The following is a 26781-nucleotide window of genomic DNA, read 5'->3' as shown; positions in this document are numbered from 1 at the left end:
AGATACACAAACCAAAACTGCCTCTTCTTGAAGACACCCCCTCTATGAATCAAACATATGAAAATACAAAATGAAGTGTGTAAATAACTTATTAGCAATAAATATCCGGTATCTGTAAGACAGGAATATACAATAACTATAGCTATGCCTTAAAACACTTAATGTACTGTTTTTAATTTCAAGTTTTAGGAATCATTATTTAAATGTCCATTTTATAGTTTTTTGATTTTGTAATGCAGATAAATACATTCGAACTTCAAGTTCCTATAGATTGAAAAACTCTCAGACAAAAGGCTCTTTCTGAGAAGGGAGTATCAAACTTATCTCACATTGAAGAAAACCGTGGTTTCTAAATTTTGTTTCCTGCCTTTCTCTGATACTCATTGCCTGACACTGCCAGCGTTTTGGCAATAGATGTCTGCTTCAGGGGCTAGAGAGAGTTTTTGTTGGCGTCAATCTCTTATGAGGTCGCCATCTTTAAATGGCAGACACCAAATCCTCAACCACTCTTCCAGCTTCCTTAAATCACTTTTCATTCTCTCTGCTCCTTCAGATGTGTCCTCTCTGTTGCAGATCTTAGTATCATCTGCAAATAGACAAACTTTACCTTCTATCCCTTCCGCAATGTCGCTCACAAAGACACTGAACAGAACCGGTCCCAACACCGCTCCCTGTGGCGCTCCACTTAACCCCGCTCTCTCGTCAGAGCAGCTTCCATTTACCATCAGGCGCTGTCTTTTATCCATTAACCAGTTTGTAATCCAGGCCACCAGCTCGGCACTCGCTCCCAAGCTTCTCATTTTATTCACGCGTCTCCTATGTGGGACCTTATCAGAAGCTTTGCTGAAATCCAAGTAAATCACATCGAGTGCTCTTCCCTGATCCAATTCTTAAGTCACCCAATCAAAAAAATCAATCAGATGTGTCTGGCAGGACCTTCCTGTGGTGACTCCATGCTGCCTCGGGTCCAGCAATCCTCCTGACTGTAGATAGTTCCCTCTCCTTTCCTTCAGCAGAGTCTCCATTACTTTTCCCACCACCGAGGTGAGGCTAACCTGCCTGTAGTTTCAGCCTCCTCTCTGCCCCCATCCTTGTGAAGCAGGACCACCACCGCTCTCCTCCAATCCTGCGGCACCGCTCCCGTTTCCAGGGATCTATTGAAGCCACCAGCACATCTCAGCTCCCTCAGTATCCTGGGATGAACCTCATCCGACCCCGTGGCCTTGTCCACTTTCAGTTTCCCCAGCTCTTCCCATACTTTCTCTTCTGTAAACGGAGTTTCTTCTACTCCACCCCCATCCCATAGTCTTATTAACTAGCGATGGTCCTTCTCCAGGGTCCTCTTTAGTGAACACGGAACTGAAGTATTTGTTTGATCTTTCCGCCATTTCTTCCTCTCTCTCCCCCCATTGCTCCTTGTGACCTGTGAGGGACCGAGCGCATTCCTCAGCGGAGGGGGACCAGAGGCTGAGAGAATACCTCAGTGCGGGGATCAGCGTGAGGAGAAAAGAAAACTGGAAAGGGACTTTATTCCATTTTGGAAGGAAGGATTTGGCGTTTCCATCACGATGGTGAAGAGAGGCCCAGGAAGACTCTTGGTGTAAAAAGCAGTAAGAATGGGGCCGAATCCTGCTCCTTTTAGCCACAATAAGAGGAGAAAGTTCCAGGACTGTGCCAGGCTACTTTACGGCCTGAGGTGACTTGCACTTATCTGCATAACTGACTGATCTTTGTGTGGGTTTTACGAGTTCCCCGTCTCAGTCTGCCAGCATTTGCAACCATCACTAATTGTGAGCGTGCGGAGCCGCAGGGATGCACACGTGGCCCCCTCCCTCCCCTGAAGGTTCGGATAGCGTCACAGATCCAGTCCTCACATGGGTGCAGACGCTTTCCCAGTGCCAATACTGGAACGACTAAAGACAAATAATGCTACAGACAGAGTCTCACACCAGCCTCCTAAAGATGAGATTGCAGCTCTGCAAAAAGAAGCTGCTGATCCCCCGTGAAAGGAGAGCAGATAAGCAGCAGGGCTCCCGCCCGAGCATAATCAGAACCAAATGGAGCTTCAGATGAGAAAGGAAGAAACGAGCTTCTCCTCAATCCGAGCTCTGCTAATAAAGAGCGGACGGGAGACCCAGCCTCTTGCCCCGCTGCTCTGGGAGGGCTGGGGCAGAACCGGAGCTTCCCAGCTTCCTCGCCAGTCTCTGGGCCTGGAGACGATGCAGTGCACATGCTCACACTGTAACGCAAGGCGAGAGCCTCTCCCGCCAGCCCAGCATGTCAAAAAATAAAAATGCAAACAGTGGGCCAGAAAGCATGCTCACAGGCCTGTGGCAAGTCTGCAGCACTGGTCAGCCTGGCCTCCCACTTCCAGTGACCCCCAGCCACAATGGAAGGGCAGAGCACTGAATGCAGGGAGGAGCTTCTGCTAAACCAGCCAAGGTAAGGAAGCAAGCAGTCACATTCACCAAGGGAGGGGGGCAGCGTAGAGGGTGACATTCTTCTAAGCACAAGGGAAGAGCCGGATCTGGGGGTGATCGCGTCTGATGAACTTCAGGTGGCTAAAGCGAGGGTAAAAGCCAGAAAGCTGCTTGGGTGCACAGGGAGAGGAAGGGTCAGCAGAAAAGGGAGGGGACATTGCCCCTGTACAGGTCCCTGGTGAGACCTCACTGGGAATACTGAGTACAATTCTGGAGACCCCACCTTCAGAAGGACATAAACAGGATGGAGCTGGTCCAGAGGGAGGTCACTAAAATGGTCAGTGGTCTTTGTTCTAAAGCATATGGGGAAGGACTGAAAGATCTAAACATGATGCACCCTAGAGGAAAGGAGAGATAGCGGAGATATGATAGAGACATTGAAATATCTGGAAGGTTTGCATGCACAGGAGCTGAGCTCTCAGTGGATACGAGGCTCTAGAATGAGAGATCATGAGAGGATGACGACTCAGAAGTAATCTTAGGAAATATTTCTTTAGAGAGACAGTGGTGGGAGCATGGAAGGGCCTCCCAGTGGAGGTGGTGGACACAAGGGAGTATCTTGGGATAGGCACAGGGGATCTGTGAGACACTGGCAGATTAGACTGCCTGCATGGCCTTTTTCTGCTCTCACAGGCTCTGCCTTCCTCCTCCACTATCAATCCAGAAGCAGCACATCTTGCATTTGATGGCTATTTTGTTTGACTGGGAACCACCCGACTTCCGAGAGAGGCAGGAAGAGCAACAGAGCACCCTCAGCCCAGGAAGCACTGCGAGAGGCTTAGCACAACAGGCCCCCATGTTGGACTGTAAATCCACAAGTTGTGATAGAAAGGCTCCTATTCCTTCCCCACCCCCTCGCTCGAGGCAGGCAAAGTGTGTGACAGAGGATGCATCTCCACGCTGCATCAGGCAGTGCAGAGGAACATCACACGCACGATTACCTTTCAGATCAGGGAACAAAACCTAACTACGTGAAAAACGGCTCGTCTCCAGGTAATGCATTTACAAAACTTGCTACTAAAGTATTCGACACAGCAATTTTTTACAGCATTCACACTGGAATTTATGACTCAAAGAGCGAGAGAGGGATCATTGCCTTATTTAGTATCTGCTAATGCAGATTTATGCTTTGTTCTGAACAAAGCACGCAGACACGCTCACAGTGCTCTTATTGGCCTTGCAGAGAGACAAACACTCCTGCTGCTCTCCCGGGGTCACAGTCCCAGGCTGGCCCTTGCAGACACACAAACGCACTATATTCATGGGGACACTGACACGCAGCCCATGCACAGAAACAAGCGCACACATGCTGTTCTCATTAGGGTCCAGTCCCACGCCGGCCTTTGCAGAGGTATAAATACTGCTCTCATGAGAGTCAAACACCTGCCAGCCCTTGCCCGCACACTGTTTTAACACACATTGCAGTGTCACACTATGGTCGTTGTGTAGCATGCACGCACACACACAGAGTTCTCACAAGAGTCACAATGACATGCTGCCTCTTGCACAGGCGCACACTCACTGCTCTCCTGGGGATCGCAGTCACGCACCAGTCCTTACACACAGACAGACAAACACACACGCACTGTTCTATGCTGGCTCCTGCTCGGACACACACCTGTTTCCTGAGGTTCACAGTCACGTTAGCCTTGCACGGGGACACATTGTTTTCATAGGGTGAGTGTGATATGCTGGCCCTTGCACAAACACACACACCAAGTGTCGCTCCAGGGGCGACCCGGGAAACTACAGAGCGGTTAGCCTGACTTCAGTGCCAGGAAAAATAGTGGAAAGTGTTCTAAACATCAAAATCACAGAACATATAGAAAGACATGGTTTAATGGAACAAAGTCAGCATGGCTTTACCCAGGGCAAGTCTTGCCTCACAAATCTGCTTCACTTTTTTGAAGGAGTTAATAAACATGTGGATAAAGGTGAACCGGTAGATGTAGTATACTTGGTTTTTCAGAAGGCGTTTGACAAAGTTCCTCATGAGAGGCTTCTAGGAAAAGTAAAAAGTCATGGGATAGGTGGCGATGTCCTTTCGTGGATTGCAAACTGGCTAAAAGACAGGAAACAGAGAGTAGGATTAAATGGACAATTTTCTCAGTGGAAGGGAGTGGACAGTGGAGTGCCTCAGGGATCTGTATTGGGACCCTTACTTTTCAATATATTTATAAATGATCTGGAAAGAAATACGACGAGTGAGAATCAAATTTGCGGATGATACAAAATTATTCAAAGTAGTTAAATCACAAGCGGATTGTGATAAATTGCAGGAAGACCTTGTGAGACTGGAAAATTGGGCATCCAAATGGCAGATGAAATTTAATGTGGATAAGTGCAAGGTGCTGCATATAGGGAAAAATAACCCATGCTATAGTTTCACAATGTTGGGTTCCATATTAGGTGCTACAACCCAAGAAAGAGATCTAGGTGTCATAGTGGATAACACATTGAAATCGTCGGTTCAGTGTGCTGCGGCAGTCAAAAAAGCAAAGAGAATGTTGGGAATTATTAGAAAAGGAATGGTGAATAAAACGGAAAATGTCATAATGCCTCTGTATCGCTCCATGGTGAGACCGCACCTTGAATACTGTGTACAATTCTGGTCGCTGCATCTCAAAAAAGATATAATTGCGATGGAGAAGGTACAGAGAAGGGCGACCAAAATGATAAGGGGAATGGAACAACTCCCCTATGAGGAAAGACTAAAGAGGTTAGGACTTTTCAGCTTGGAGAAGAGACGACTGAGGGGGGATATGATAGAGGTGTTTAAAATCATGAGAGGTCTAGAACGGGTAAATGTGAATCGGTTATTTACTCTTTCGGATAATAGAAGGACTAGGGGGCACTCCATGAAGTTAGCATGTGGCACATTTAAAACTAATCGGAGAAAGTTCTTTTTCACTCAATGCACAATTAAACTCTGGAATGTGTTGCCAGAGGATGTGGTTAGTGCAGTTAGTATAGCTGTGTTTAAAAAAGGATTGGATAAGTTCTTGGAGGAGAAGTCCATTACCTGCTATTAATTAAGTTGACTTAGAAAATAGCCTCTGCTATTACTTGCAACAGTAACATGGGATAGACTTAGTGTTTGGGTACTTGCCAGGTTCTTATGGCCTGGATTGGCCACTGTTGGAAACAGGATGCTGGGCTTGATGGACCCTTGGTCTGACCCAGTGTGGCATTTTCTTATGTTCTTCTTATCACAGCTGGGAATGGGAGATGCCATCGTAAAAATGGAAAACTCACACTCTACCCCTTTGGAGGCAAATCCAGAGTAGTGGAGTAAGAGAGGGCAAGTGGGGAGAGCAGTCTGGCACGTCTCAGTCTCCCTTCCTACTCACACTTAGTACTCGCCAATCAACGAGGGAGAACACAAGCGAGGGATTTACTAGGGAGGGAATGGGAGACTGATGAAAATCCACCAAAAGGGATGTGGGAAGGAAAGGTCTGCAAGGCCAGGTCAGGGGTTAGAGGCCAGAGGTATGGACAGTGCTATTTATCCACGTATTATTTTTTACCTGTTGCTGCTGGAGGTGCAGAAGTTCCACGGAAGTCATTTCTCCGTTTGTTTCTCCACTGGCTCCACCTTCTCGCCCTCCAGCGCCATCCGATTGGTTAGCGAGGCTACCAACCCCATTTTGATTGGCTGGAGCTGATCGTATGGTCTCTGATGCGGATTCGACCATCATGACTTGCTAATGAGACCTAGAATAGAAAGACGCCAAGCTTCAGGAGGCAGGCACTCCCAGGCCTATGGTCTACCCAACACATCCGACTCACCCCCAATCTTCAGGAGGCAGGCACTCCCAGGCCTATGGTCTACCCAACACATCCGACTCCCCCCCGATCTTCAGGAGGCAGGCACTCCCAGGCCTATGTCTACCCAACACATCCGACTCCCCCACGAGCTTCAGGAGGCAGGCACTCCCAGGCCTATGGTCTACCCAACACATCCAACTCCCCCCCAATCCCTCCCACCTTCACAAGGGAACATGGAGATGGCCGAAGAGAGCCAGGATGCAGCAATAAGCACCACACAGTTGGGAGATGGGGTAATTCGTTGCAGCAAGGGAGGGGGGCAGGGAGGCGAGGCACCCCTACATGTACTAGTTCCTGAGGCCTGTGCACTCACAAAGGTGGGGGAGCTGCTGTTTGCTTTGAGTAAGATTACCAACATCTGAGGCCTCTCAGCCCATGCACTTTGTCTCTATCCCTCCCAACACACAGGCAAAAGACAGTAACTACACAAAGTGAACGTGACAATGGTATGCCCAACGCACCCACCCATCCATTTAAAAATAAGAATTTCTCAAAAATGCTCAAGCAGCAGTCCTTACACTCAGACCCACCAAAAATATAAAAAAAATTATTTTCTAGACTCCTCCATACAGTTCTGCCAATGCACCTCACTCCTGCCCTGCAGCAGCCCCTGCTATTCCAGTACTGAGACCCTCACACACAGCTCTGCCCATGCACCTCACTCCTGCCCTGCAGCACCTCCTGCTATTCCAGTACTGAGACCCTCACACACAGCTCTGCCCATGCACCTCACTCCTGCCCTGCTGCATCCTCTTGCTATTCCAGTATTGAGACCCTCACACACAGCTCTGCCAATGCACCTCCCTCCTGCCCTGCAGCACCCCCTGCTATTCCAGTACTGAGACCCTCACACACAGCTCTGCCCATGCACCTCACTCCTGCCCTGCAGCACTCCCTGCTATTCCAGTACTGAGACCCTCACACACAGCTCTGCCCATGCACCTCACTCCTGCCCTGCAGCACCCCCTGCTATTCCAGTACTGAGACCCTCACACACAGCTCTGCCCATGCACCTCACTCCTGCCCTAGAGCACCTCTTGCTATTCCAGTATTGAGACCCTCACACACAGCTCTGCCAATGCACCTCACTCCTGCCCTGCTGCATCCTCTGCTATTCCAGTACTGAGACCCTCACACACAGCTCTGCCAATGCACCTCACTCCTGCCCTGCTGCATCCTCTGCTATTCCAGTACTGAGACCCTCACACACAGCTCTGCCAATGCACCTCACTCCTGCCCTGCAGCACCTCCTGCTATTCCAGTACTGAGACCCTCACACACAGCTCTGCCAATGCACCTCACTCCTGCCCTGCAGCACCTCCTGCTATTCCAGTACTGAGACCCTCACACATAGCTCTGCACATGCACCTCACTCCTGCCCTGCTGCATCCTCTGCTATTCCAGTACTGAGACCCTCACACACAGCTCTGCCAATGCACCTCACTCCTGCCCTGCAGCACCCCCTGCTATTCCAGTACTGAGACCCTCACACACAGCTCTGCCCATGCACCTCACTCCTGCCCTAGAGCACCTCTTGCTATTCCAGTATTGAGACCCTCACACACAGCTCTGCCAATGCACCTCACTCCTGCCCTGCTGCATCCTCTGCTATTCCAGTACTGAGACCCTCACACACAGCTCTGCCAATGCACCTCACTCCTGCCCTGCAGCACCTCCTGCTATTCCAGTACTGAGACCCTCACACACAGCTCTGCCAATGCACCTCACTCCTGCCCTGCAGCACCTCCTGCTATTCCAGTACTGAGACCCTCACACATAGCTCTGCACATGCACCTCACTCCTGCCCTGCAGCACCCCCAGCTATTCCAGTACTGAGACCCTCACACATAGCTCTGCACATGCACCTCACTCCTGCCCTGCAGCACCCCCTGCTATTCCAGTACTGAGACCCTCACACACAGCTCTACCAATGCTCCTCACTCCTGCCCTGCAGCACCCCCTGCTATTCCAGTACTGAGACCCTCACACACAGCTCTGCCAATGCACCTCACTCCTGCCCTGCAGCACCCCCTGCTATTCCAGTACTGAGACCCTCACACACAGCTCTGCCAATGCACCTCACTCCTGCCCTGCAGCACCCCCTGCTATTCCAGTACTAAGACCCTCACACACAGCTCTGCCAATGCACCTCACTCCTGCCCTGCAGCACCCCCTGCTATTCCAGTACTGAGACCCTCACACACAGCTCTGCCAATGCTCCTCACTCCTGCCCTGCAGCACCCCCTGCTATTCCAGTACTGAGACCCTCACACACAGCTCTGCCAATGCTCCTCACTCCTGCCCTGCAGCACCTCCTGCTATTCCAGTACTGAGACCCTCACACACAGCTCTGCCCATGCACCTCACTCCTGCCCTGCAGCACCTCCTGCTATTCCAGTACTGAGACCCTCACACACAGCTCTGCCCATGCACCTCACTCCTGCCCTGCAGCACCCCCTGCTATTCCAGTACTGAGATCCTCACACACAGCTCTGCCAATGCACCTCACTCCTGCCCTGCAGCATCCCCTGCTATTCCAGTACTGAGACCCTCACACACAGCTCTGCCCATGCACCTCACTCCTGCCCTGCAGCACCCCCTGCTACTCCAGTACTGAGACCCTCACACACAGCTCTGCCAATGCTCCTCACTCCTGCCCTGCAGCATCCCCTGCTATTCCAGTACTGAGACCCTCACACACAGCTCTGCCCATGCACCTCACTCCTGCCCTGTGTGTGTCTACAGCTTTATCCCTGCACCAGCTTCTGAGGGCAGTGGGGAAAGAAGGAAATCAGGAGAAAGCCTATGAAAGAGAATAAGACAGCAGTATTGAGAAAGTGAAGAAAACTGACACACTACACACACTGTCTAGCCAGGAAATGTTATATAAAACATACAAATTATCTTTACGTATCAAGAAATGAGAGACTTCTGCTCCTGTCCGAGGGCCATATGGCACAAAAAGAGTATTAATTACTGTTGCTTTTTAATTAACAATTGCTCAATCTGTACAGTAACACTAACACCAAGATCCTCTGACATGTCAGTAACCCATAATGGTAGGACATTCCTTCTCCCAAACATACACATCCCAGCTCTTTCCAATTATCACCTCCACGCTCTCTAATTAGCACAATTAACATGCTGATGGATGGCTAGAATGTCCTCAGGAGAGAGCGCAAATCAGATGTGAAATGGGAGTATGGAAGCCAAGGTGCACAGCTGCACCATCAGCTTCAGGTATGTTCTGCGTATCATGTCTGCAGCACAATGCAGATACACGGACAGAGTCCCTGCTCTGTGGAGCTTACAAGCTAGTCAGCACACAGGCAAGACAAACAACCGGCTACAGAGGACACTGCTGAAATCATCAAGATCATGGTGGAGCAGTCATGAAAGGCAGAATATGAAGAAAAAATCCAATGACATTAAGTTTATGGTTAGGTTCAGCCGGCTTTATTTGCACGAGGCAAGAGAGGGAGCATTTCTGTGCCAGACAGAGCAAGGTGGAATGCGGGTGGCAGACGGACACAGATGACAGCAGCTGGCGCACGATACCCTTGCAAGCAGCTACATAACTGCTGCCTGTGCATTTACTCACACAGTGGCTTTGTTGATTGGCCCTTGGAGCCAGAGATCAGCTGAGGTCTATGGCGCTGCACCAGGAAGGAGCCAGACCTGCTTTCACTCAAACTACAAGCCAGTCACATCTCAGGAGTGAAGGCGGCACGCGCCGGCACTCTGTGGCTTTCCATGCACGCGTGTTATAGGAAGGAAGCTCGCACACACCTATACTCTGTGGCTTTCCATGCACGCGTGTTATAGGAAGGAAGCTCGCAAGGGGAGGATTCCCGACGACGACTGGCCCGGGGATTCGCCGCCCAGGCCGGCCCAGGAGAGACCACGTGACTAGAGCGACCGGCCCACCGGGGGATGCCCAATTCCCCGATAGGCCAATCTGCCCCTGAAGCTCGCACACGCCTATACTCTGTGGCTTTCCATGCACACGCGTCTCAGGAACGAAGCCCTCACACGCCTATACTCTGTGGCTTTCCATGCACACGCGTCTCAGGAACGAAGCCCTCACACGCCTATACTCTGTGGCTTTCCATGCACACGCGTCTCAGGAACGAAGCCCTCACACACCTACACTCTGTGGCTTTCCATGCACACGCGTCTCAGGAACGAAGCCCGCACACACCTATACTCTGTGGCTTTCCATGCACACGTGTCTCAGGAACGAAGCCCGCACACAACTATACTCTGTGGCTTTCCATGCACATGCGTCTCAGGAACGAAGCTCGCACACACCTATACTCTGTGGCTTTCCATGCACGCGTGTTATAGGAAGGAAGCTCGCAAGGGGAGGATTCCCGACGACGACTGGCCCGGGGATTCGCCGCCCAGGCCGGCCCAGGAGAGACCACGTGACTAGAGCGACCGGCCCACCGGGGGATGCCCAATTCCCCGATAGGCCAATCTGCCCCTGAAGCTCGCACACGCCTATACTCTGTGGCTTTCCATGCACACGCGTCTCAGGAACGAAGCCCTCACACCTACACTCTGTGGCTTTCCATGCACACGTGTCTCAGGAACGAAGCCCGCACACACCTATACTCTATGGCTTTCCATGCACACGCGTCTCAGGAACGAAGCCCGCACACACCTATACTCTGTGGCTTTCCATGCACACGCGTCTCAGGAACGAAGCCCGCACACACCTATACTCTGTGGCTTTCCATGCACACGCGTCTCAGGAATGAAGCCCGCACACACCTATACTCTATGGCTTTCCATGCACACGTGTCTCAGGAACGAAGCCCGCACACACCTATACTCTATGGCTTTCCATGCACACGCGTCTCAGGAACGAAGCCCGCACACACCTACACTCTGTGGCTTTCCATGCACACGCGTCTCAGGAACGAAGCCCGCACACACCTATACTCTATGGCTTTCCATGCACACGCGTCTCAGGAACGAAGCCCGCACACACCTATACTCTATGGCTTTCCATGCACACGCGTCTCAGGAACGAAGCCCGCACACACCTATACTCTGTGGCTTTCCATGCACACGCGTCTCAGGAACGAAGCCCGCACACACCTATACTCTGTGGCTTTCCATGCACATGCGTCTCAGGAACGAAGCCCGCACACACCTATACTCTGGCTTTCCATGCACACGTGTCTCAGGAACGAAACCCGCTCGTGGCGGCACTCTGTGGCTTTCCATGCACACGTGTCTCAGGAACGAAGCCCGCACACACCTATACTCTGTGGCTTTCCATGCACACGCGTCTCAGGAACGAAGCCCGCACACACCTATACTCTGGCTTTCCATGCACAAGTGTCTCAGGAACGAAGCCTGCACGTGGCGGCACTCTGTGGCTTTCCATGCACACGCGTCTCAGGAACAAAGCCCACACGTGGCGGCACTCTGTGAGTTTCCATGCACACGCGTCTCAGGAACAAAGCCCACACGTGGCGGCACTCTGTGACTTTCCATGCACACGCGTCTCAGGAACAAAGCCCACACGTGGCGGCACTCTGTGACTTTCCATGCACACGCGTCTCAGGAACAAAGCCCACACGTGGCGGCACTCTGTGACTTTCCATGCACACGCGTCTCAGGAACAAAGCCCGCACGCGCCGGCACTCTTGTGGCTTTCCATGCACACGCGTCACAGGAACGAAGCCCGCACACACTTACACTCTGTGGCTTTCCATGCACACGTGTCACAGGAACGAAGCCCGCACACACCTACACTCCGTGGCTTTCCATGCACGCGTGTCACAGGAACGAAGCCCGCACACACCTACACTCCGTGGCTTTCCATGCACGTGTGTCACAGGAATGATCCTGCATATGGTGGTACCCTGTGGCTTTACACACAGGCAGGTCTGCTGAGTTATACCTGAGATTTAACAGTGTGTTGGGGAGTAAATTGGCTCTAATTTTGGAGCTCCTGAAACGTATTAGGGCTGCTTGTTTCACTAGGCTGCTAACTGTAGGAGTCTGGTGTGGAGGCAGAGCAGCACTGATTTTTAACACTACGATCAGCAGCTTCCGAAACGTCTCTGAATTTTCAGGTGAAAGGCCTTAAGTTTAGATGACAGGGTGATTATAGGAAGCCTGGTGAAAGGCAGCGCTCCCGTGCACCCATAACATCTGGGAAGCAATGGGCAGAACGCTACAAACGCTAACGGCACGAGAGCTTGCAAGACACCGCACGCAGCGAGTACAGTAATGGGACAGAGCTTTCACTCATAAACCCCAAAGGACACGCGCACAGTCCTACCCCTTTATCTTACCGTAAGCCAGCACATGCATGCTCAGCACGCGCCTCATGATCTGCGTTACATCAGGCTGCTGCCATCTCCCCTCCCTTTAGGGCAGGAAGGAGAGAGGAAATGCTGAGAGCTCTGATTTATTTATTTATTTATTTATTAACTTTTATTTACCGACATTCGTGCAGCACATCATGCCGGTTTACATAGAACTCAGGTGGGCGATACAATAAAACAATGTACAAAAAATAACATAAAAGTAAAACCATAACAATGTAACCTTAGAACCAAATACTATGGAGCCTAACACTTTGCTGCTGTGCCTAAAACTCAGTATTAAGAGTGTACAAGCCTCCCCCCAACCCTTCCATACCCCCTCTACTGGATAGGGGGAGAGGGGCACTAAACTGAGTTACCCCGTTCTGTACATCAGAAAGAGCAGAGAAAGAAAGGAATCGAGAAGCTGCGAGATCAGAAGGACCGGTGCCAGCCGCGTGAAAGGCGGCTCTGCACACGCACACACACGCACACGGATGTGAGGGGCATCGCCAGTGCCAGCTTTCGCACAGTCTGCACACAGTCCCTTGCATGGGTAGCACGGCTCGCACGAGGTCCAGGCCTCCCATCTGCTCAGCACTACAAGAGGAGTGAGAGGCCCCACTCCATCTCATTAGGAAGGTAAACATAAGAGCCAGCTAAGTGTCTAATTAAGCTTCTAATTAGTCCCTGCTTGTTACTAATGCAAATTAGATTATGCCGCTTAACTACAGCATGTCCACAACACCCTTGTTAATTGCGGCCTTTGAAATTAAATTACTCCCTAATTAGCATATCAAAGCCACTGATTCTGAGCCAGGAAAGACGAGGGCAGGAGAATGCTGAACACCAACTTTTGTTAATGAGGGTTGCCTAATTAAGCAGTGACGTCTTGTACGAGGGGTTCCACTATGCTGGGCCTGTGCTACTACCTCGCCAGCGCCAGGCACAACCCCTGCATGTACATAGGCTGAACAGAGACCTTGTACAGAAATGGGGGAAACTACATTTCCCAGAACTCCCTTGCCCTGTGATCTCAGCACTTTGTAAAAGAGCTGCATTAAGCCTTCCTCTTCTGGTAGTGCAGAATTGTTTTTCAATTACTATTCAATACATTTTTCTTTTAAATTTTAACCATTTACAGAAAGCTAGAACACGATCATATGGCCTGTCTACATCTCCTGCTGAACTTTACATCCCTCTCTCTCCCTCAGGGATCCTCTGTGCTTTTCCCAGGTTTTATTGACTTCAGATACTTCCTCGTCTCCACCCTCTATTGGGAGGCCATGCCATGCACCCATCACCCACCTTTCACCCTCAACCCATGACCCCTCGTTCTAGAGCAGTGGTTCTCAACCCTGTCCTGGGGACCCCCCCAGCCAGTCGGGTTTTCGGGATATCCACAATGAATATGCATGAGAGAAAATTTGCATGTTATGGAGGCAGTGTATGCAAATTTTCTCTCATGCATATTCATTGTGGATATCCTGAAAACCCGACTGGCTGGGGGGGTCCCCAGGACAGGGTTGAGAACCACTGTTCTAGAGCCTCCTTTCCATTGAGAGACTCACCTCCTGTGCATGGAAACCTTTGACATATTTCAATGTCTCTATCATTTCTCCCTTATCTCGCCTTTCCTTCAGGATGTACTTTAAATCTTTAAGTCCTTCCCCATATGCTTTAGAATTAAGACCACTGATCATTTTAGTGACCTCCCTCTGGACCGGCTCCATCCTGTTTCTATCCTTCTGAAGGTGGGGTCTCCAGAATTGTACTCAGTATTCCCAGTGAGGTCTCACCAGGGACCTGTACAGGGGCAGTGTCGCCTCCCTTTTCTGCTGACCCTTCCTCTCCCTATGCAGCCAAGCAGCTTTCTGGCTTTTACCCTCGCTTTATCCATCTGTTTGGCCACCTTAAGATCATCAGATACAATCACCCCCAGATCCCGCTCTTCCTTTGTGCTTAGAAGAATTTCATCTCCTATACTGTGCTGCTCCCTTGGAGTTCTGTACCCTCCGCATTTTTTACATTATATCTTGGCTGCCAGACTCTACCATTCCTCAAGGTTCCCTACATTTCTCCCCGTTTTTCCACATCTTCCACTCTTGCAGATTTTAACATCAACCGCAAAAAAAGAGAAAAGCCTTTCCAGATATTCCTAACAAAAATGTTGAAGAGAATTGGAGCAAGGACCCTGAGGAAGCACTCATAACCCCCTTTCCTCAGAGTAACTTCTTTACCTTAAACACTGTCACCTCCCACTCCAGCAGTTTCTAATCCACTCAGTCTGTTCAGGGCCCAGTTTATTTGTAAGTCACCTATGTGGAACGGTGTCGAAGGTCTTATTGAAATCCAAACACACTACATCTCATTCTCTGGTCACCCATTCAAAGAAATTGATTCATTTTGTCTGACAAGACCTACCTCTAATAAAACCCTGCTGCCTCGGATCTTGCGATCCATTGGGTTACAGAAGCTGCACTCTCCTGGGATTTAGCAGAGACTCCATTAGTTTGCTCACCACAGAGCTCAGACTCACTGCCCTATAGTTCCCAGACTCCTCCTTACTTCCAGTTTTATGATATAGGAACCACATCCACCCGACTCCAGGCCTCTGGGACTATCCAGACTGTAAGGAAGCTTTGGAAAGGAGCTGCCAGCACTTCTCTTAGGATCCTCTGTGTCGTCCCATCCGGCTCCATCGCCCTATCCACCTTAAGTTTAGTTAACTCCTCAGCAAGACGCTGTTCTGAAAATAAATTGAGGTTTACCTCACTTCTAATCCTATTAGTGTTTGCTTTATGTGGTCCCTTCTCCAGGCCCTTCCACAGTGAACACCAAACAAAGATTTAATCAATTTTGCTTTTTCCTCCTCAACCTCTACATATTCCTCCCCTTTGAGTCTCACAAAGCCACTTTTGCACGTCCTTCTATCACTAACCTCAACCTCTACATATTCCTCCCCTTTGCGTCTCACAAAGCCACTTTTGCACTTCCTTCTATCACTAACCTCAACCTCTACATATTCCTCCCCTTTGAGTCTCACAAAGCCACTTTTGCACTTCCTTCTATCACTAACCTCAACCTCTACATATTCCTCCCCTTTGAGTCTCACAAAGCCACTTTTGCACTTCCTTCTATCACTAACCTCAACCTCTACATATTCCTCCCCTTTGCGTCTCACAAAGCCACTTTTGCACTTCCTTCTATCTCTAACCTCAACCTCTACATATTCCTCCCCTTTGCGTCTCACAAAGCCACTTTTGCACTTCCTTCTATCACTAACCTCAACCTCTACATATTCCTCCCCTTTGAGTCTCACAATGCCACTTTTGCACGTCCTTCTATCACTAACCTCAACCTCTACATATTCCTCCCCTTTGCGTCTCACAAAGCCACTTTTGCACTTCCTTCTATCACTAACCTCAACCTCTACATATTCCTCCCCTTTGCGTCTCACAAAGCCACTTTTGCACTTCCTTCTATCTCTAACCTCAACCTCTACATATTCCTCCCCTTTGCGTCTCACAAAGCCACTTTTGCACTTCCTTCTATCACTAACCTATCTAAAAAAAAAGTCTTGTCCCCACGTTTTACTGTATTTATTTTTCTTCCATTTGAATTTCACATTCCTGACTACTTTCCCAGATTCTCTTTGCTTTTCCAGATATTGTTCCTGGTCTTCCTCTTTCTGCGACCTCTTGTAGTTTATGAATGCTAACCTTTTCTCCCTTACCTTTTCAGCTGCTGCTTTAGAAAATCATAACGGTCTCTTTTTCCACTTCCCTAACAAAAGGTTTAGCTGCCCTTGTGATATTTCCTTTTAGGTTTGCTCACTGCCCTTCTACTTCTCCTAGGTTTTCCCATCCTCTAAGTATTCTTCCAACAAAACAGAAGTTTCCACCTCTTCAACCCCGTCCATTTGACACATATTACCCCAATTCTCCTCACTTGACACATAATACCTCCATTTTCATTCAATCTTTTTTCATTCCCTTCATTTTTTTTGGGATATATTTATCTGATAACTCTTCACCTCTTCCCTCCCCCTCTCGCCTTTTTACTTTTCCTATTCCGTTTACCATGGCACGCTACTACTATTGTTATTATTATTATTATTGTTTTATCTTTTAATTAAGAATTTTATTTTAAGCTAGTAATTATCTGGCTACTTAACTAAATGTATGTACTTTTTTTATTATTTAATTTAATTTGCATTTTATTTTTATCTTATTTTAACTACTGTAAACCGTTTTGATAAAATTTTATTTTAAAAAGCGGTATATAAATACCTTAAATAAAATAAAATAAAAATCCTGCTAATGATTCCTGGAGGTTCCCCCACCTTGGATCCCAGCATCCGGTGATCCCCCACCATGACATCAGAAGCCCTGGATCTAATATCACCCCCCTCACATTAGTGGTGTTACCAGACCCAGGACCGCCTTCCTTTTACTCCATGGATTATTTTGGCAATCCATACACTAGGGGATTGCCTAGTGTATGGGATTGCAGGGGAAAAAAAAAAAAAAAAAAAAAAAAAAACACAAAAAACTGATGCTTCACGCATATCCTGCATAGCTTCAACGACAGGGGTGAAGAAAAAAAAGGATTCGCAATCACAAAGCGAGGAGTAGCTGGCTTGTTACGGCGGTTACTACCCCAACCAAATGCGCCTGATACTTCACTTTCAATGCATATCCAGCATGGCTCTCTGCTTCTACAGCAGGGGAGAAGAAAAAAAAAACCAACAAGAGCTGTACAACATAGTCTAGGTAAAACAAATAAGCATGGGTGTAGCTTGCTTATCGCGGCGGTTACTGCCCCTACTACCCCTAACTAATCAAGCTAGATATTTCACTTGCATGCAGCTCCATCACTGCTCTCTACATTAATGGTGGGGGTGGAAGGGGAATAGAACAAGGAGCTAAGAGTAACAGATAAGAATGAGAGAAAAAATGTGTGAGGCTTGCTGGGCAGACTGGATGGGCCATTCGGTCTTCTTCTGCCGTCATTTCTATGTTTCTATGTTTCTATGTAATTGCCATGCTAATGACCTTTCTTGAATCTGGGTAGCCCTGTTGGCCACGGCACCTTACAGAATGCAAAGGATATTCGGTCAGCACTGGGTCCAGCTGCCGTCTCAGTGTGAGAATCCAGATTTAAACAGTCTCATTGTAAAACCATCTCAAAGACACAAGATCCTTCCAAAAATAAGAGTTAGAGGCCCAATTGCCCCTCTCGTGGTCCTCGCCACCTCGTCCGCCAAACACACGACTGCTTCCTCTCTCCTCATTCTTCTACTTCCCTTCTAATCCCTCCCCAGTCTGGGCCTTCTTACAAAAAGGTTTAAAGAGAGAAGAAGAAAGAAGCCGAGGAAGGGGGAGGACCTCACTGCAAGCACTCGCAAGGCTTTCAGTGCACAGGACACATTCACTGATCACTTCCAGAGCCATTTTTATCATTTCAGATTCTGCACAAGCTCCTGAAAAGCTTTCCCTTCAAACAGACATTTAGGAGAAGCAGAGTAACGAACAGAAAGCAACTTTTCCCTCTGACCCCAGAGAGCACAGTCAGTGTTGTACTCAAATCTGCTTCATCAGACACTGAATTCAGTGACTGGAAGCAGGTTATAGCGTCTTATACAGCACAAAAGCAATGACAGCAACTTCAACACCAAGTTAGAAAAAGCTCCTCAGACAAGGAACGCGCTGGCAGAGTTCTGCTCTGGTTAAACTCCTTTCCAATCGCGGCGATGCTGTGCTTAATGCCTTTCCAATCATGGCCATGCAAAAAGGATGAATTGCCCAAGCACTGGACTATCTCAATTTAACCCATTGCTTAGCTGCACATACTGGAAAGTAAGGTACGCAAGGTCAAGGTGACCCTTCTCATCAATGGCACCAGGTACAGAATACAGTCAGATCAGCTCACATTCCCACACCTCACTACCTCATTTTCTTACATTAATAATTTAAAATTAATGCTGACTCACTCCAGTGCTTTATGAAATTTGAGCTTATATATTCGCACAGGTAAGTTCTGACATACACCTGAATCACACCAGTACACCTCAATCGCCTTCAAGATCCAGACAGGAAAAACGAGAAGTTCAGCAGCCATAAGCTGCAAACTCAAAAATGGGGTGTGCAGCCAGTTACAATCAGAACCACTGTGCTTGCACTGTCAGAACAAAAGTTAATGTGGTGCTGGATTGTCGCAGGCTGTCCTTTCAACCAGGTGTCCATCCAAACTAGAAGAGCAGCGCCAGACCTCCACAGACCTGCAAGACACCCTTTCTACAGCCGCACTGTAGCAAAACAATGACTGACGTCTTACAGAAATGTCCTAATGACAAGATAAGTAATTAACTGGAGACAGGGCAGGCATGACCAAGATCGTGCCAGCGGGAGTAGCGGGAGAATGAGAGTGACTGGGGAGGAACGTACCACCTGCAGTCCTTAAATGAGGACTGCGACCAGGGGCAAACCCACACGGCACTTTATGGTCTGCCGACTGCTTGAGAAGGGCCCCTGCACAGTATATGATGCGGCTAAGGGAGTGCTAAAACCTGCTCCACAGTGACAATAAATGCGTCTTCAGTGGCGCACACAAGGAAGTGAGAAGATCACAAGCTACCAATGGGATGGTATTTTTTTTTTTAAAGCAAGGGGCTCACTCTTGCTTTGTAGCAGCCCTGCCAGAGCAGTGTAGCTTTCATCCCCTCCAGAGGACAAAACTGCTCCCCTATGAGGAAAGGCTGAAGAGGTTAGGACTGTTCAGCTTGGAGAAGAGATGGCTGAGGGGGGATATGATAGAGGTGTTTAAGATCATGAGAGGTCTAGAACGGGTAGATGTGAATCGGTTATTTACTCTTTCGGATAGTAGAAAGACTAGGGGGCATTCCATGAAGTTAGCATGGGGCACATTTAAAACTAATCGGAGAAAGTTCTTTTTTACTCAACGCACAATTAAACTCTGGAATTTGTTGCCAGAGGATGTGGTTAGTGCAGTTAGCATAGCTGTGTTTAAAAAAGGATTGGATAAGTTCTTGGAGGAGAAGTCCATTACCTGCTATTAAGTTCACTTAGAGAATAGCCACTGCCATTAGCAATGGTTACATGAAATAGACTTAGTTTTTGGGTACTTGCCAGGTTCTTGTGGCCTGGATTGGCCACTGTTGGACAGGATGCTGGGCTTGATGGACCCTTGGTCTGACCCAGTATGGCAGGTTCTTATGCTCTTAAGTAGTGTAGTGCTGACGGAAGCTGGGCTATATACACAAGACCACAGTTAGAATGAGGTTGGATAAGTTTCTGGAGGAGGAAGGGCTGCCTGCAGAGGAATAAGAGTCTGCTTTGATTTTAGGTGTTAAAATGCAGAGGACATTCTGGGGTCATGAGGCAATTTCCCTACAAACGCAGCGCTAAGGCGGGTGAGGACCCTCTTATAAAGACACCAGCTTGGAGCATAAACTACCTGTTTACTTCTGCATTTGTTGGATTTCTATTAAAAGTGGATTTCCATTGTTTGAATGATCAAGCCAGGGTCTTTAGAAGAAAAATCCCACCCGGCTTAGCACTACATTCTCATATTTTGGATTTTAATCTTGCTCGTCCTCTGCACTTTGTGTGCGCATTTCCCTCAAAGCCACCTCTGAATTTAAGCTGTGAGGGAGCACCACTATCCCTGATTTCCAAAAGCACCTCATGATCCATATGGGAAGAATTCCCTTGTACAGCAAATGGAGCAATCCGGTACCACCCGCAGAATTAAAGGAAGTCCCGCTCTCGATTTCGGAAGACCGCATTCATACGTGCCACATACCTGGTGCCTCAGTTTCCCAGCTTCCCCTCAGAATTGCAGTGCATACAGCTTGGTCAGCTGAGAGAACAATTCCAGTTGTGGCCAGCTGTGTGCCCATAACACGGCTTCTCAGCAATCATCAGTCTGGCCTGCGGGACAGCCGAGGGACCTCCAACAAGTTTGGAGGTGGGAGGGGTCCCCGATTTGGAGTGAGAATGTTACAAGGCCAGACAGGGTGAGAGTCACCGTGAACACCCCCCTCCTCTAGAGAAACCGTCAGGACGTCTGACCCCCACCACTCACGCCTGACCTTCTGGTGGTGCCGTGAAGCCACCTTCACTTCCCAAGGAGTTTGGAAAAAGTCACTTCTTGTGCCGACTCCAGTAAAGAGGAGATAAGTGACAACGCACGCAGACAGAAAGCGCTTTTTAATTGAAAGGTAAATTTCAATGAAATACCCAATATATGCATTTCAGAGTGCGCCGCATGGCTTCCGAGCAGTGAGAAATTGAAAAAGCACCGCGTTCCAGCACTTCCAGGAGACGTCAGCCAGAGAACGCCCCGAAGGACCGCTGCTTCTATACAGACACAAATAAAGACGAACAACTGCTAGCTAGTCCATTATTTTTTACAAAATGTATAAAATTTTTAAAAAGCTAAGGGGAGGCTGTTTTTAATCACTCTCAGCCCAAGCCTCTTTCCCAACCAGATTCAATTAACTGATAACAAGAGACATCAAATTAATTTTTCAAGGATGTTAGATTTTGATGAAGGAAATCTCTCCGATTTTAATCTGGGCGGTATTTAAAAGGCACAAATGAATGAATATCCCTTTGTAATCACCAGGGGCGGTGAGGAAGTGCTGCCGAGCAGTTAGTGCAAATTTAAATCATTTAATTAGGGGGAATGGAAATGCATTTGTTTGACACTGTATGAAGAAAATGTAAAATGGATCTCTCCACCAGATTTTCATTTTACCTGGATCAGCTTCCTAAAAATATCAGTCTGTTAAAACGTCCAATACAATAGCAGCAGTAACAAAGTAAGTCCAACTCCTACCCTCACAAGTGACCCACGTTCTCGCTTGCCAGGGATTATCAATAATCGGCAAATCTTTGCTGAATCCGCTCCACCTTCGGCCGCACATTGCACACTGTATTTCACAGCCACATTCAAACCCCTAGGTATAATCTGGGGGACGAGGGAAACTAGCGCGGGAGCAGCAAAATCTGGGGGCCCCTGCCTCTAGGACAGAGCTGGAAGCAGATGCTGCACTCACTGCAACCCGTCTCCCTTCTTTATTTAATGTAAAATTGTCCTGCCCATAAAACGATCTGAATCTGTAATCCATACGGTGGTGGAAGCTTTCACAAGATGACCCTCAGTTTTAAATGCATCCCAAACGTGTACGGTTAATTTAACCAAATGCCAGGAGGATGCAAGATATCTCCGGCCCCAGGGTCTGGCAGCAGCTTAGACAAGACATCGTGCTGCCAGCACAAACCGCAACATACTGTACCGGCCTGAACAGTGCGGGAAGATCAGGAAAGCAATACCCAAAAATGGCAAGAGCCAACAGAATTTATAGCACCTGAAAGTGAGCGCAGACTCCGCAGAACTGCAGCGACAAGAAACGCAGACGCTCCTCGCGCTGCCCCAACACAGATCAAGAGTAAGGCCGCCTAGCTGTGCCCCCACGGGAAAGTGCTTGGTTCAGGGGACACCAGATCTGGCCGAGAACGAATCGTGTACCTGAAATCTGAGAAGGCATCAGAACAAACACCAAGGATCTGGCGCAGAACGAGGAAAGGAAATCTCAGACACATAAAGAGGAAAAACTGGTTAACAACCAAGATTCCTGGAATTCGTGCTTGCCGTAAAATACAAACTGAATGTAAAGAACTTCTCTTCCCCGTGGCTTTGTTTATGCCTCACACACAAAAGCGTTTCATCCATAAACTGAGCTAAAATGTGACCTCACCCAGCGGCAGATTATCCCTCCAAGGAGAGCAGCCTACAGGGTGCAGAGGGTCTGCTGCTTGGCAGCTCCCTAGCCTTTCCCGCATGTACGTTCAAAGTCATTAACTCCTGTACAATGGCCAATGCAGAGAGGTGCATTCACCCAAACGCACAGGTTTACCTGCTCCTGAATGCACGCTGACAATGCTCACAAAACGTGAGGTCAGCTCAGCGCTCTCGCAGGCAAATTCCATAAGAACATAAGAAGAACATAAGAAAATGCCATACTGGGTCAGACCAAGGGTCCATCAAGCCCAGCATCCTGTTTCCAACAGTGGCCAATCCAGGCCATAAGAACCTGGCAAGTACCCAAAAACTAAGTCTATTCCATGTAACCATTGCTAATGGCAGTGGCTATTCTCTAAGTGAACCTAATAGCAGGTAATGGACTTCTCCTCCAAGAACTTATCCAATCCTTTTTTAAACACAGCTATACTACCTGCACGAACCACATTCTCTGGCAACAAATTCCAGAGTTTAATTGTGCGTTGAGTAAAAAAGAACTTTCTCCGATTAGTTTTAAATGTGCCCCATGCTAACTTCATGGAGTGTCCCCTAGTCCTTCTACTATCTGAAAGAGTAAATAACCGATTCACATCTACCCGTTCTAGACCTCTCATGAGGGCATGAAGCATCCCTCCCAGTGCAGAGATGCGTGCAGGCTGAGCGCACATCTTCTTAACGCTAGCAACTGTACTCCTGGTCAGAGATGGAGTAAACTTTCTAACAATCCATCTGCTGATGGGGCTTCCCCTCCACCTGCAAGGACAATCGGCAGCAGCTCGACACTGCGTTCATTTTTTAAGCCTAACTGTGGCCAGATAGCAGGCTAGGAGCACCACCAGAGAGCGGCCCCCGAAGTTAGGGGCGGCGCCACGGGGCGGCCCCCGAAGTTAGGGGCGGCGCCACGGGGCGGCCCCCGAAGTTAGGGGCGGCGCCACGGGGCGGCCCCCGAAGTTAGGGGCGGCGCCACGGGGCGGCCCCCGAAGTTAGGGGCGGCGCCACGGGGCGGCCCCCGAAGTTAGGGGCGGCGCCACGGGGCGGCCCCCGAAGTTAGGGGCGGCCCCCGAAGTTAGGGGCGGCGCCACGGGGCGGCCCCCGAAGTTAGGGGCGGCCCCCGAAGTTAGGGGCGGCCCCCGAAGTTAGGGGCGGCCCCCGAAGTACGGGGCGCCGCCACGGGGCGGCCCCCGAAGTTAGGGGCGCCGCCACGGGGCGGCCCCCGAAGTTAGGGGCGCCGCCACGGGGCGGCCCCCGAAGTTAGGGGCGCCGCCACGGGGCGGCCCCCGAAGTTAGGGGCGGCCCCCGAAGTTAGGGGCGGCCCCCGAAGTTAGGGGCGGCCCCCGAAGTTAGGGGCGCCGCCACGGGGCAGCCCCCGAAGTTAGCGGCGCCGCCACAGAGCGGCCCCCGAAGTTAGCGGTGCCACCACAGAGCGGCCCCCGAAGTTAGCGGCGCCACCACAGAGCGGCCCCCGAAGTTAGCGGCGCCGCCACAGAGCGGCCCCCGAAGTTAGGGGCGCCAGGGATATTTATTTATTTATTTGACAGTTTTATATACCGAAATTCTTGTAAGAAGTTACAAATCAATTCGGTTTACATTGGAACAGTAACAGTGCCTCAGAAGAGAGCAATTACATTGAACTAAGGATTACAATAAAAACCGAAACAGTTACCATTGACATTGTAACAGTAACAGTGTCTCGGAGAGAGCAAATATAATGAACACGGGAAGGTATACGCTCAGATCTTGAACTGAAAAAAGAAAACCAGGGATTGCAAAAAACTAAGATCATGAAACTGCGGGAACAAGCCCAGGGTGCAACTCAACAATATAATAAGAGGCTAGTGGGGTTACGATTAGGTTTGCGACCGTAGTAATGGCAAAAAATCTTAGTAAGGGAGCTAAAGCTAGACATGTAGTTTTAGTCGAAAGCGAAAGAAATGATGGGGAGAGTCAAAAGGACTAATGATCGTTCTGATTTAATTCAGATATAAGCAGTGAGAAGCAATTTTAGGGGCACAAGAAGAGATCCGCTCCTTTACGTTCTCTCCCGTTCAGCTCCTCCCCTCCTAAGTTAGACTGTGCTGAGCCATCATTTTAACTTCCAAATTGTTAGCATAACATTAGCTACCTGGGCATTAAAACTGCACTGAAATTCAGAGGTTAATGAAGAGGTGATTGCATTGGCCTGGCTAACAGTGCACCCAGTGTTTTAGTCGCGTTAAGAGATGGCGGAAGAGAACATTAGATTGCATTTTAATTTTGCGCAAGTTATTTGCCATAGAAAACGTCCCTGCAGAAAAAGCAGGTGCACATGTCTGCAAGCACTTTGCACCCTCAGAATTCTCAAAGCAAAATGTGTGCAGGTCTGAGGAGGGAAAGCGCCGGAGTGACAAAGTGCGCAGCGTGAATGCTGTCCAGGGGTAAACCCCAAGCTAGAGTTAAAGCACAACTAGAGGAGCCCTGGCACAGCAGGCTCAGGCAGAATCCGTGTCTTTAGGAAAACGAAGTGCACAGGGGACCTTCTGTGCAGCATGGGCACTCGCAGAGCAGAGCCCAGGTGCTGATCCGTACTCTGCCACACATCAGAAAGAGCAAAAGCCACGCGAGGCGAGGCAGCACTGGGACATCACAGGAGAAGAGTCCGACCCCACCAGTGAAATTATTCCGCTGGAAACAAACGGCCCAAGCTGCAAACTTTTCCATGCCCAGCTTCTAAGAGGATGCGAAATGCGCAGAAAGACTCCAGGGAGGATGAGGGACCAGAGAAAAGCTCCGACGAGACCTCCGTCGTGTTCATGCCGCCCCCTACCAACATCAGGTCCCAGCACACTGCAACCGTGGGTGCGCGAAGGCCACGGGAGGAGGGGGACGGGCACCTGGGGCCCATCCCTCAGCCCGAGCTGGCGCTGAGGACGGTTTTTCATTGCGCTTAGTACATACATGGGCCCCACCGCTGTGGCTGCTAATGAAAGCCTTCCTGCCTCATTAACCACCAAAGTTATTGATTTTACAGAGCAGTGAAGTGGGGGGAGGGGATGCAGCATACACGGGAGCCATCCTCCGAGATCTTACTCCCATCAGCAGCCAAGGAACCTTTATAGTTACACAACAGCAAAATGGGTGAGAAATCATGGTTTCCTGTTGGAAAGCGGATACGGTGGACAGGATGGGGCTGCAGAGTCTGCTTGGGGGGAGACATCTTGCTGGTAGGTCCCTTTCTCGCTGCTTATAGCAGGGCCCTCCCATGAGCCCACCTGGATGGAGAAAACCATTTGGCGTCTTTCCTGCAGGGTCTCCCCTGCTTAGCACCCAGCGCCACACAAGGAGAGCAGAGACACGCGCCAGAAATTCAGGAGGTACCACTCTGCTAAAACCTCTCCGTGCCAGAGAGCAAATAAACTTTTATTCTCTGCTTTTCAGCACAAAGCCCACGTTCTGGCGACATTACAGACAGGCAGCACATGCAAGGCGAGATGGGGGTCGGCCTGAGCAGAGTCTCTCTCCAGTCCCTTCAAGCCATTTCTGCATTCGTTCTCTGCAAAGTGCTCAACAGGTTTCCTGTGCAAAACACCGAGGAAAGAGGCTCATCCCTTTCAGAAAAAGCAGGAGCTCTTTTCTCTTCACTGAAGTCCTCCTCTCTGTACCCAGATGAAGGGCAGAGGGTCACCAGCTGCATCAGAATGACAGGGGGCCAGAAACCCGCTCCGCTCCAGGAACACAAAGAAACATTTCATCAGCAAAGATTGTGAAGCAGGGTTCAAACCCCAGTGCTACGCGTCACTCCAGCCTGCACTGCCTCGGGTTCAGACTGTGAGCCCTCTGGGGACAGTACCTGCATGTGACCTGCTTTGAAAGGTGGAACTGAATAAGTGTCACCTCTCTCCTGCAGGTAACGTGCGTGGCTTATTCCCACACCCTACCTTCACCTCTGTCCACACCCACGGCCCCAGGGTCAGTCCCGAGACACGTCCACTGGGCTTCTGGGACTCCTCTACTGCCAGAGGGATTAATGCCCCCTTACAAAAGGTGTCCAGAATCCTTCACTACAGGATGTAAGAGAAAGCCACTCAGCGTCAGACCTTACAAGCCCTAGACAGCAGCCTACTCTTTCTTTTATTTTAGATTTTTATATTCCACGTTTCGGCACTTCAGAGCAGATTACGTTCAGGTACTGGAGCTATTCCCCATCCACCCAGGGCTCACATGCATGATGTATTTATGAGCCGTGGGGTCGGCAGACACAACCCGCCACACCACCTTCTACATAACTCAAGACCGTTTTACACTCCCTCCCCTCCAAAAATGCGAGTGCACCCAGACAT

General features: G+C 49.4%; 1 protein-coding gene across 4 annotated transcripts in view; it reads right to left on the bottom strand.

The window, feature by feature from the left end:
* The window catches only part of FOXP4 (forkhead box P4), an 84783-nt gene that overhangs the window by 43877 nt on the left and 14125 nt on the right, over window positions 1–26781 (bottom strand). For all 4 annotated transcript variants that reach the window (XM_029572695.1, XM_029572694.1, XM_029572696.1 and 1 more), the window contains exon 2: window positions 6008–6194. In XM_029572695.1, coding sequence (XP_029428555.1) covers window positions 6008–6178 — 171 coding nt within the window. In that variant the 5' untranslated portion in view covers window positions 6179–6194. The remainder of the gene's footprint in view (window positions 1–6007; window positions 6195–26781) is intronic.

The sequence above is a fragment of the Rhinatrema bivittatum genome, chromosome 12 (assembly GCF_901001135.1).
Source record: "Rhinatrema bivittatum chromosome 12, aRhiBiv1.1, whole genome shotgun sequence".
NCBI lineage: Eukaryota > Metazoa > Chordata > Amphibia > Gymnophiona > Rhinatrematidae > Rhinatrema > Rhinatrema bivittatum.
The sequence above is the reverse complement of the archived record's forward strand: the minus strand, read 5'-3'. Positions and strand labels throughout refer to the sequence as shown.